The sequence below is a fragment of the Epargyreus clarus genome, unplaced genomic scaffold, assembly GCF_041222505.1.
Source record: "Epargyreus clarus isolate Ecla_fem2 unplaced genomic scaffold, WU_Ecla_fem_2.2 ptg000021l, whole genome shotgun sequence".
In the NCBI taxonomy this organism is placed as follows: Eukaryota; Metazoa; Arthropoda; class Insecta; order Lepidoptera; family Hesperiidae; genus Epargyreus; species Epargyreus clarus.
Window position 1 is genome coordinate 9,870,675 of NW_027332228.1, and position 13,361 is coordinate 9,884,035.

At 33.0% G+C, this 13,361-nt stretch overlaps 1 protein-coding gene across 1 annotated transcript in view; it reads left to right on the forward strand.

Annotated features, from left to right (window-relative positions):
* Positions 1–2,013: 2,013 nt before the first annotated feature.
* Positions 2,014–13,361, forward strand: part of LOC140750916 (uncharacterized) — a 30,958-nt gene continuing 19,610 nt past the window's right edge. Inside the window, exons 1-5 of the mRNA XM_073084659.1 lie at positions 2,014–2,173; positions 4,293–4,354; positions 4,790–4,957; positions 5,032–6,002; positions 6,979–7,147. Of these exons, the coding sequence (XP_072940760.1) occupies positions 4,296–4,354; positions 4,790–4,957; positions 5,032–6,002; positions 6,979–7,147 (1,367 nt within the window). The 5' untranslated portion in view covers positions 2,014–2,173; positions 4,293–4,295. The remainder of the gene's footprint in view (positions 2,174–4,292; positions 4,355–4,789; positions 4,958–5,031; positions 6,003–6,978; positions 7,148–13,361) is intronic.

Below are 13,361 nucleotides of genomic sequence, written 5' to 3' on the forward strand. Positions count from 1 at the left end.
TAATTTTAGAAGGCATGAAGCATAAGAATTGACCAGTCAAAATAGGGATATGCCAATATTAAAGGGAATATTAAAATACACTTTCCTTTCAATTTTATCTATTACCAGATTATAATACACTTTCTTTTCAATTTCATCTATTACCAATATTATCTATTACCAGAAGCGTAACGTGGGTTCGCGCCGCCCGGGATGGAAGTTGAAAGTCATCATCAACCCATTACTGTCCCACTGCTGGGCACGGGTCTCCTCTCAGAATGAGAAGGATCAGGCCATAGTCCACCGCGCTGGCCAAGTGCGTATTGGTAGACTTCACATACCTTTAAGATTTTTTATAAATCTCTTAGGTATGCAGGTTTCCTCACGATGTTTTCCTTCACCGTTTAAGCAAGTGATAATTAATTTCTATAATTATTAATAGTTGAAAGTCGCCGCCTCTTATAACGAATTAGTCGGCGAAATATATATATCTTAATAAAGGACCGCCTTACCACGAAATAGTCTCTGCAATTTACTAGCGATGTGAATAAGGCCCAATTTATAATTTTCCCGCCCCTACGCATGCCACTCAGGGTTGGAAATGCAGTTTCTAAGATTGTCCTAAACTTTACGTTGCGTAATACGAATAAAAAATATTTTGCAGCACCCAAAAACTTTCTGCTTAGACACACCACAGTCATATACGAACAACTTATTTGAATTCTCTGTTCTTTTACCCTTTCCTGCTCGTACGTCGAGTTATAAATAGATACAATGAAGCAGAAGCGTAATTTTCCATCATGTCACACTGGATTCCAGCATCGCTCTGTTAGCGGCGACAGGCGAAGCTTTGCAAATTGCTTACAGACGTGCTTAATTCCATACATTTTGCTCCATAATCACCTCTTTATCTACCATGGATTTAGGGTGCGTTTATTTTTGTTATTACTTGCAAATAAATACATAAAATTACATTTTGAGTAACACTTGTGCGGTGTACGAAATCACTCTAGAAGTATATTATATTCCCGCAAGTTTATGATTCTTAAATCAGCATATTAGAATCGTACTTCACTGGGACGATAAACATGTCGTGAATTAAACTTTATGTTTGTTTGTATAGTTTGCATATGTACACACAGATTTAAATGAAAATGTACGAGTATGACAAATTCCTTCATCTGGCAATGTTACCTCTTACCTCGATTGAATCATTGGGTTACATCGTCATGGTATCTCAGATAGGTAAGTGTTACGGACGCGAGAGATTAAAAATAAAAAATAAAACAGACACTGCTGTTCTCTCTATGTTGTTAATTATCTCTTTGCGAAAGGCCATTTAGCACTCCTCTAATCGTGCTGTCATCTAGGCGTGTTATACCGCAGATGGGTCTGGTTTTATTCACTTTAAGTGATAGTTATTGCAGAACTTTATCTTTAAATTAACAACTTTCTTTGCGTTTTTGTGCAGATTACTTTTATTTGCTCTTGTCTTCACACTATTTCAAATAGAACCATTTTGCTTCTCATACAAGGATCATAATTATGTTATTGTAATTTGATTAACTCGGTTCATTATTTTTGACAGTTATTATCGAAATATGTACCTATACATAATGTATACCGTATTACAATTATATGAATAAAAATATGATTAAAATTTGGCGACAGGTTTAATTAAGAAGCTCCTTGTTGATCGAAAGTAGTTTTTAGTGTAGGAACGTATAAAACTAGTTTAGTTTAGCATAATTCTACAGGGTGCCAAATAATTAATGATTAATAATTAAAAAATTAATATTTATTAATTTTGAGATATCAATGAAAATGTATACTAGTAACATATTAAAATATTTGTAAATCTAATAAGTGACAGTAAAGTACGTCCGCCACAGATATCTATCGAAGTATGTAGTATGTGTATTAGTTCTGTAAAATTTCTTTGTTTAATTTAAGTTTCTTATAATTTAGCATAAGAGATTTAAATACTTAATTAACAATTTATTTTCATTTTAGGTTCAGCGCACGGGTACTGGAGCGCGCGTGCTCGGCGCTGGACGGGCGGCGGGTGGCGGCGCTGCTCGTGTGCGGCGGCGGGCCGGCGGCCGCGTCCGTCGTCGCCGCGGCCGCGCACGCGGGCGTGCCCGTGCTACGAACCTCACCTTCTAACCTACACTTCTCTTATACCATAGCTACAGTGAGTGCCTTTCATTTTGCTTTGTTATTTTTGTACTCCCTATATGTTTTTCTCTACATTTTATTTATTATTTTGAGTTATTTTATTTATGGTCTGATATTATTTAATTGGATAGACATAGAGATAGACATTTGCTCGATCTATTTTAAAATTCACACACGTTATTATAATGCTTCATTTTAAAACATTATGTTCTTTTACGATATTAATTATTTTCTATTCCTCAGATAGTTGTTGAAGTACTTAATACTTCACTTTTTCTGTATTACAGAGTTTGAAGTAGGTACAGTTTAAACATGTTTTTTGATTTAAGATAAACTTAATGTTTTGAATGTAACGAAAGTGTTGCACTTAAAGTGTTTAAACTTTTATTTTAAGACAAACTGATTTCCAAGACAAACAATTATAAAATCTCTAACTTTACAGTAACATGCACTATATTTTTGTTCAGAACAATTGTTGTAGTTGTCAATAATTAATCAACATGTCAAGGGTTCTCCAATTGTTGTTCAAGTGTTGTGCAATGTAGTCGGATACCAAATCTAATGGACGATCTATGCATACGTGTAGAACTGTAGTTCTATACACCCGCCTTTGTGTACTAAGACGGGTAATCCGTTCCATATACAACAATGTATTGAATTGTGAGCAAATTTAGTTTAGTCTCGAATATACTAATACACATTTGTAAATGTCTTAGAATTCTTTGGACGTGAGATATAAATTGTCTCGACGTTTCTATTATCCCTTTCTCTTCAAAGTTAAATCTGTCTGTATTTTATTATGTAACGGGTACTCACGATATGCGTTTTTTTATTACCGACATTTCGACCCAGTTGCATGGATCGTGGATGAAAAAAAACGCATATCGTGAGTACCCGTTACATAATAAAATGTCTTAATTCCGCGATAATTTTAGTCTAAAATCATAAATCTGTCTGTACTTTACTTTATTAAATTAGATTAGAAAGCAGCTTATATGTTTGAATATATTAAACCTCACATAATTCATGTAAACCTTTAATACACAAAGAAAGAAATAACCGTAACAAAAAGTAAAAAACAACATTTCATCTCATTTTATCACATCTTTCAAGATTTTCATCGAAATCTAATTATCACGTGCATGAATAGGTCACGTAATAATACTGCTAACATGACGTGAATTATAACCTTATAATTCATTGCCTGTCTACGCCTTGACATTGCAATTGGATTCCAGGCTAGAGCCACTGTTGTATCACGTAAATAACTATTTTGGCTGAATAGTTACGTAATCTGTATTATTACGGAAGAATAAACCATGAATATTTTTTATACATAAGTAGAAAGCGAGAATGCAGTTCATATGATTTTAAGGAGTCGCCCATGTAGGCACTTTATAGTATAACCCACATAGAATTGAAGTCCTACCTGTGGCTACATATATTTTGTTACTCCTGAGGACTAAGATGAATGCCTCATATAATTTTCTCTTACCACAAACCAGAAAACAGTCACGCATAGCACTAGTTTTATAAAGCAGAAATATATTTTTAATTTAGCATTTGTTTCCGATTTAATTACAGTAATATATCGCATGTTATCTGACGTCTGATGTACGAAGTGTTTGAGAGAAATGTACGAAATTATAATGTAAGGGGTCGGTGAAAATGCGGATATAAGAGAAGCTCAATAAACAAATAAATCTTAATAATCTTAATAATCTAAACTCTTGTCTCTGATTGTCTTAAATTTATCCCCATTAGTCAATACGTCACTTTAATATTCTTCAACCCCGATTTATTTTTTACAAAGAAAGACAATATGTCAAGACAAATCGTGGGTTTCAGGCGGGTTCACACGTATAAGAAATGAAGAGTTTTCAATGCATTGGGTTACAAAACAAATTTATTTTACGATTCGTAGCCAAAGTTTTTTTTAGAAATTACGCCGTCCTGCTCGCATTTTTCTGCAAAGCGAGCTCGAGCCGTGTCGCGTAAAATGACAACCATTTGTTACCTACTTTAGCGACGATTACAACGTGACGTGAACTAATAATGTCTTCATAAAAACTTAGTAAAGATTGCCATCTAACAGCTTTAGATTACGTTAAACGATGTTTATCTTTTGTTCGCAGGATATGCTGCCTTTGGAGATACGATTAGAAATAACGGCAAGGGAAACTTTACATGCATTAAGGTAATGTAATTATCGTGTTCTGTTAAAATTAACAAAGATAATTCTGTTACACGTTGTTACGAGTAAATTGAAATCATTAAAATTGTCCATTGTCATTTGCAACCGACTCCTAATATACTGGGCGTATGGAGCTAATCTACCTTATCATCCGCTCTAGTAGAACACAAAGTGAGCATTGGGAATTATGTTGCTATTAGACAGACATAATTGTGATTGTGGTGCAGCGCTACTCGAACCACAAAGTGTTCTTACTCCTTAAGATAGTTCCATTCTCGTGAATTTAACTATGAAATGATAAATAATTCAGGAATGAACATTGATTAACTAACACTACTATGTTCATTACTATGATTAATTTTAAAGTTACATGTAGAATTAATATTGTATCGTAACATGTATCGAGTATATTGTATTTCTTTTTTGTGTTCTTCGCAGATCAACACTTTTACACACACATTGGCATACTTTTACCTTGCTCGCTGAGGAAGATATATATTTAACGTTGTCTCTAAGGAGGGATCTATCGTCAATTCTTACCGCTCAACCGCTTAATCCTAAATGGCTCTCGCTTCCAAGAAAATACTCTCGCCATGCTCTCTTTAGGTATGTGCTACATTTATGAGAATAAAAACATTTTGATATTTCAACGTATGTAATATATTTTACTTTCTGAACAGGCGCCTTGCTGAGGTTTCGAGGCTTACTCGAGGTGTAGTCGTCTTGATATGCGACATACATTATGCTAAGCTTGTTATGGATGAAGCGAAACGTTTGAACATGCTCGAAGGACATTTTTTTTGGCTATGGATCGACGCTTCCAGTAAACTTAATGTCTTCCACAATGTTACCAATAGAACGCAATACCATGACGATGATGATCCAGATACCAAAACTGACGAGGAATTTGAACGCAGTAAACGAGATGTTGTCGACAATAATTTGAAAGAAATAAGGCTCAACGACAAGCAAAAAACGTATAGAATTACAACGGAGCCTCTAGTTAAGGAAAACTATTTAAATGTAAAAAATAGTTCAAGAAAAACATTTTTTCGTCATATTAGTAGGGACTTAAATAAGTCAGAAACGCACATAAATAATAAATTATTATATATTAATTATAGTAAGTCGTATGATAGTAGTCGCAATATTAGTTCGGAGAACGTAAGGAATTATAATGTAAATAACAAAGGCGTTGAAACTTCTAAAATCGAAAACAATTCAATTGAGAAGGAAAATGTATCTTTCCTTCATAGTAATAATGTTAGACGAACTAGTTATAGTAAATTGAGAAATGAATCTTTTAATAAATATGTAAATAGCATAAATGTAAATGGTAACAATATATTTAATGCTAAAATTTCATTAACGGAAAAAGAAATTATAAGTAGTAGTGAAGATAGTCGAGACCTAAGAGATAGAATATTATTTTCAAGTGATATTAGTGATTTCTTATTGAATCCCACGGTGCATACTTCTACGATCAATAATGTAAGGAGTACTATCGAGAAGAGAGATGAACGGTTTTTTATGAAAGATGAAGTTGTTCATGAATCGAAAGAAGAAAAGAAAGAGACAGATAATGTTACTGAAATATTTAATAGTCTTCCTATAGGAATACTAGTTTTACAACCACAGCCTATGAAAATCGGTAAGTTCTATTATTTTTCTTTTGCTAATTGCTTTTTATGTTAGAAGATAGGATTTGTGGTGAAATATTCTAAAAAAAATAGTCGTACTTGCATTTTTTTAAACGAGCAACATTCATTGTTTTCATAAGATTTTAAGTTGTGTATCTTTAAAGATTTGGGATAAATCGTTTACACTTTATTTTGAGTTTAAAATAACAGTACGTTTGAGAAATATAATAATATAGGAATACGGTGCATCCCAAGTGTACAATCTTCCATTGGGCGTGGGTTGATGCGCACTTCATTGAAAAAATATCCAATTTATTTATCGTACAACATTGCAAATGGAAAACAATATAAAAATATCGAGTACTTACTGGCTCTATGCCAGTAATAATGCACGTGAAATCAAACACTTAATGCTTTTCTTTTGTTGTCTGGGTAGAGCTAAAATTGCACTATTCCATTTGCTGGAATTCATCCATTTTATAGAAAACCTGATTCTCAGATGAATTACCACATTAATAAAATCTTGAGGACCTACGTGTCAGAGTTCAAAGAAATACTTTAAAAAAAGTTGTGTGAAATCTTCTAATATACACTTTTCTAGCGGGGTGGCATATGATTTTTATTTTGAGAGGGATCCCATGTCTAGCAGTGAAACAGTAAGGGCTTGATAATATCTTATATTATATTTAATATCTTTAATATCTTCTATGTCATTATTTAAAGTATTACTAAGTTTCTAATGTAACTAGTGAATATCCTCAAATTTACTAAGATTGAGTCATTTTAATACTTTAAAATTGTGCATGTTATGACTACCCATAAGTGCATAACATATATTCAGCAACGTAAGAATCTTTACTATTTGGTAACTCATAACAACATTTATTTCTGTTAGTAGTTAAATAAATAAAAAATCCTACGCATTACGCACCAAACCTACGTACATTCAAATCTACAACGTATAGTTCCATGATCCAAAACTTCCAGACCGTTGGTTCGTACGCGCAGCGGTCCGCTTGATCGTAGGCGACCTACGGCGGGTGCTACGCGCGTGCGACGCGTGGTCAGCGCAAGCGCAGTTCTTTAGCGATGCCACCGCGTCGTGCTGGGAGGAGCCTAGTGACGCCGCTTCGGATTTCTCTATGGAATTTGTAAGGTAAAGTGTTGATTTTTTGTATATTTGTGTGTGTTTTAAAGAAAAATAATATTTATGTAGTCTTATGATAAATGTAAAGGAGAGCCAATTATGTCTGTACCTATTGTGTTTAACATTATAATATTTATATAGTTAGGTTCAATTCAATATTTATTAAATGTTAAATAAATCTTTAATTTTAAGTGAAAATTCGATCTATGATTAATGTTTTTAAATCGTTTTTTTCGCGCAACAAAAAAAAAAAAATATTGCGAGTTATAAGAAATTAGGTGTGGAACATAAATTGTGGAAGAAACATACTAATTGCTGTCAGTACCTACTATTTATACAATTCATGTCTCATTTACTTTTCAATATGAAAATTTGTTAATGTATTATATTAGTTCAAAACAGTTCTACAAATGCATATGCATTTCCTGTTTCAATGGACCAGTATTTTACAATTTCACCAAATAATTATAGCAAGTTAGGAATTTCCGTGCCGAGGACTAAATTAGCTTTTGTTTGAACACGACATTTCGAATAGTTCCGTAACTTTACTCTCTACATTACGATGTAGAGCTTAGTCACTGTCAACCGTGAAATATCTTTGACTTTTACGTAGACTATAAAAGAGAAACTTTAACAAAAAAACTTTCCCCATTGACAATTAATGAAAATTTAATGACTTGAGAATTACTTACGCAGTGGAAATTTCTTTTGTAAATCTTTGAACTTTTTATAGGTTACCGGCTAACGACCTTGTGGCAATTCATGGCTTGGTTTAACGTGGTACCGAAAGTCGCTTGACTGATTACATTTTTGACGGATCGTTATTAAAGGTTCTTTACCAATAACCATACGAACATCTTTTTATTATGTCACTTAAAATTGGTTTAGATTTTTAAATGATCAAGTTATAATTGATAAAGATACAATAATTAATAGTAAGCGATGAAGCAAGGACTTTTATTAACCAGAATGAGAGACATATAGTAGTTTATATCACGTTATTAAATACCTACCAAAAAAATTACATTTCTCACTTACTTTACAGTACCTCCAGCATTCTTTTCTTTTGTAAAACGACTTTTAGTCTCTTTTCTCGCTAGTAGTAAAACAAGTGACTATAAATGTAGGTATCTGTAGGATTAAAGCATCTCGGCGTAATTACTTCTAATCAAGAGTACGCACTTTGAATTAGTAGAATATACAATAGCTCTGGCAAATTAGGTACTACACGGCGGCGTATTAAATAAGTGGTGTATTCTGATTAAAAGGGCTGATAGCTTCGTAGTACTGACGTATTGAGAACGATATGTAATAATTTGCAACATCGAATGTTGATTTAATTTAGGTACGCCTAACATTAATCCCTCTTCAGAATAATTGAAACTATTCGTTGGTATTGGGTTACTGTTATGTAATAAATACAAAAGAAGCAGAATGTTGATTGAAATTAGCTACGTTTAGCATCAATCCATCTTCAAAATATTTTAAACTTTCCGACGGTCTTAGATATATACTGTTTTCTAATAAATATAAAAGTTAAACCTATGAGGCAGTCACTCAAAACGTACAAGCGTACGTAACTTGATATATTATTTGCGTTTTACTGCGCGTGTGATTAAGGAGCTCTTTACTGGTTAACTCCCAAAAAAAATATTTTTAGGCAGGTGTGTAATATGTTGCCAGAATATGCTCAACTTGCATTTTTTTAGCAAGTGAATAAAGTGGCTAAAATTTTCCAAGTTTCATTTGAGTTACCATTAATTCGAGTAACACAGCTGACTTGTAAATTTAGTAAAATAATTAGAATAAACAAATACTGAATAATGTATTTTAATCGATTTTTTCGAAATTACTCATTAGACTCAGCTAAATAAGTTATTATCAAAACAGCCTCGTAACTCCTTTCAAAATTTTTCACCATTCCTTAAAATTTCGGATTTGGCGTCCGTGACAAACACTTGAAAAATTGTACATCAAAAATATTCAGTACGTTAGCTCCCACATTACGCCATATGATCGCTTTAAAAGAACTTAGCAATGCCTGAAATATACTAAAGATTACATAAAGCAGGATGTTTAATGGGACGTTATAATCCAAAATAAGCTTATGTTTTCATTTTACAAAACCCCGTGTTTCAGATCTGAAAGCCTTGCCAAATGTAGTTATTTAGACGATTCGAGAAATGTGAAATATATCAAATCTATAATGAAAAGAGACTTCAATTTAAACCTAAATGATGTTTATATTTATTAAAATGGTAACTAGTTGTATAATATGCATAGCGTGTATTTGAAATTAAAGTTTAGATCAAATAATTATTAGATACTCGAAAGAAAATGTAATTAGCCAGTGCAGTCATAGAGAAAACTTTAACAGAATATAATAAAAACGAACGTATTATAAAGTCGATTTAAAATATAAACTCGTCCTCTTTATAATTAAGTTCACTGAAGCATATTACCCATTCGAAAATAAAATTGCAAGCATACATCGCATCGTATGTTTATTTCCACTCAAAAGAAACGTACATACAATTAAATTGTAGCAGTGTGTTCCGTGAATTGTTTATTGCTTCCTCTGCCAATTTTCCACGAGATTTCAATAAACACTGAGTACTTTTTATTTGCATCTACATCTTGTTTATGCTTTAACTGTTTTATGGAGTTGTAATTTTTATCGAGTTAAAAAGACAAAAGCAGATAAAGTAGGTACGTTGAATGAAACAGTTGAGCATTGAAGCGTTGAGTGTTGAAAATTTTTTTTACACTGCAGGGAGAGGCTCCAATTAACTTGAAAATAGTGCTTTCTCCTTTTTGCTTGTAGGTAGTGGTAATAGCGGAAGCGCTACAAAACTTTACATTAATCTCCTTTTAAATGCAAACGACTAGAATGAGTTCCGTCATAAAACAATAATTTGTGAAAACAATTTTCACCATTGTAGTTGCACCGCATAAACATCAAACGACGTACAAACTAGTGAAAGAATAGATAAAGTGAGCAGCATCATCATAAAAGCAAATTGGCTGGTCAGCAGAGTACGAACCGAGATTACTTTCATGACCCTTTATCTGAAAGGCGGAGGTTGGTTCTATCAAAGTTGTACTTTGAAAACTTTAAGATACAACTTAGCATAGCTTGGTATTCGAAGCACACTCAGATGCAAGATTACATGGATGCATTGAACATCAAGTTGGGATTCGACTTCAAATGAATACCTTTATATATCGTACATGTAAAATTCCGATGTCCCTGTGTTTGTAATTCTACTCATTCTTAAATGATCTTTATGAAGTTAATTTGTAGTAGCGGAATTTCAATAGTCACTTCATCAATCTTGAATTATTGATTAAATGATGATAATGATTAACCTTGATTAAATATTAAGTATCATGTACGAATTCCAGGTCGCCCTTAAATCGAAAGGGAAGATTAAATTAAAAACAATGTATTTTTTTAATATTAGAATTGTCCCTGTATAGTTGCGAAAAAAAGAGTTCCAATAAACATGTTAACATTTTGAAAAGTACGAGAGAAGAGGACATAAAGTTGGAACGTCATTATAAAACCAAATTGAGTAGCCAGTCTGACAATGACATGATATTAATCTTACGTTCACGCCCTTGTAATTAGAAAATGAAAAATGATTTCACTCTGCTTCGAAATAGCTTGTAACAGCACAAGTATACCAATAAACATATGAATTACGTAGGTTTTCACATTTGTATTTGATTGAGGCTGTATTACATGAAATTAAAATCTATTTGTATATCTTAACTCCGTATAATAAGATATCTAAAGACCATAAGTGACGTAGGACGTATAGAGAAAGCCATTCCTCTGAGAGTCTCATGAAATCGTAGAAATCATTATTTGACGAAAATGCAAAAATATAAAAGCACTACAATATATTTGTATATCCAAAAAGCAATAGAGAAGTCTAGCAGTGAACAGAAAGTTAGTCATGCGTACAAAAGGAGCTTTTCGTTTGGTTACAAGCGTGGATGATCATAATAAAAGCAAATTGACTGGCTAGTCCGAGAAGGCCCCGCTATCTAACATACGAAGGTTAGCCAGTTTATATCGAACCGGCGTTTGGCCATAAAACCTTGTTTTCAGAACATCCCTGTCGGTACGGACACTGTCGTATCAAAATCTTGCCCTTATCCTCATTTTATCGCCGCAATATATGTCGTGTATATTGTTAGTTTTACATAAACATTCATGTTGGCTTTCATAGCGTAAAATCATTTATTATAAACGCGTTTCTACTTTTAATAAGCAAGTATTTTTATAGACGTGCCTAGCATTTTAGTGCAACATCCATTTTTTTAAATCGATTGTTAAATAAATTGTTGTTTTTTCGACAAAGGAATAAAATAGAATTTCCTTATGTATTAGGGAATAAGAAAATGTAATATTCTATTCGTATCAGCCAATTTTTATCTATTATTTAAGGACAGAAATACATCCCTTTTAAGAATAAACATTACGTGACCACTTGACCAGTCAATAATGCAGATGCATTCATAATTAATTACTGTACTTAACTACTGTTTTGTTCTAAATGTTTTAGCTCCATATAAGAAAGGGTCCATTTAACGTTCGTTAAGTATTTCTGGTTTTTGTTTCATAAATATGAAACATTTACATTGTATAATTATTTGACCAGACGAAGCGTTGTTAGCATGTTTTGTGCATAATCGAATAAGTTAATTTTTCTCCCTCTCGATTGATATTTTTTCTGCGACAGCTAAATTACTTTCAATTTTGAATTTCATTTTTGGTTTGAAACTTTAGTCTGCCACTCCGAATTCTACATTTCTTACACAAGATATCTCAAAAATAGAATCGTCAGAGTCCCCTTTTCAACACCTTTGACTTTGATGAGTAAGTCATTGTGTCCCCTCTAGACATGAGGGACACGCACGAAATGGGACACCGTTCCCAAACATTTCGGCTATTCAGTTATTAACCGAGGGTGCACCTTCAGGAGATTACACAAGAATTAACCTACAAGAGTATCCGTGTGGGATAAAAGTAGAGAGCATTTTGGATTTGCAATAGAAAATACATAGTTCAATGAGCTCTTGTATATACTACAAGTTTAATTACATTAAAAATCTAACTGGTTAATATTTCTCGAAATGCAATTATTTTTTTTTTAGTCATAGTTATAAGCAAACGTGTCTGTCTGTGAAATACGAAAAATGACTAACAAAAGACATAATCAGTGTAAGTTCAAGATAAGAAAACGAGTAAATCAGTACCCTTAATTATTAGGGATACGTCGGGGAAAGCCGTTAATGGATATTAATTAATGTAAGAGGCGTTTAGTTCGGCTCTAATGATGGACGTCGGCATTTCGTCTATTCCTCTCATTGAACCTATTTCAATGTGACGGGGGTTCTGCCTTAGCGCAACATAGATCAATGTTAAGTACATTCCCGACATATCTATAGTTTACTAACGTGAAGGTCGTGCTTAATTCTTAATGTATCTTTTAAGGTGGTAGAGTATTCTGTGGTTTAGACCTCAGGGATAGCGGCGTATCTGTGATCAACCTCAGGTAGAAATCTAATCTAATCTGGGGTTGATTGCAGATGTCCATGGTCGGCAGTAGCCACTTACCATTAGGTGGATTGCATGCTCGTCTGCTACTATTTTATAAAAAAAATCTTACAAAAAATTTAATGTAAGTTTCTGTTTGTGTACCTACTCACAGCGCACTTAAACTTAGGTGCTTAAAACTTGCAATAAACTGTGAAGTGAGTTATTCGCATTTAGTAGATTTTCGAGAGTAAATAAGCGATGATGAAGTAGATTTTATAATTTAATTACTCATCTACACTAATACTATAAAGAGGAAAACTTTGTTTGTTTGGTTATAATGAATAGGCTCAAAACCTACTGGACCGATTTTAAAAATTCGCCATTCGAAAGCTACATTATCTACGAGTAACATAGGCTATATTTTATATGAAATATACTTGATAAATAGATTTTGAGGCGGTACAAAGTTTGCCGAGTCAGCTAGTCGTAAATACGTTATTATCAATTAGGACTATGCCAGTTAGAATAAGAAAATTAATGACTTCACCCGGAACATTGCATTGTAATACAACATGCACTTGTTGGAATTAAAGTACCTACAATGATGTTCCTATTTATCGGTATTCTTTTTTTAACGTTTATATAACAACGGACTAATTATCCAAGATTCCG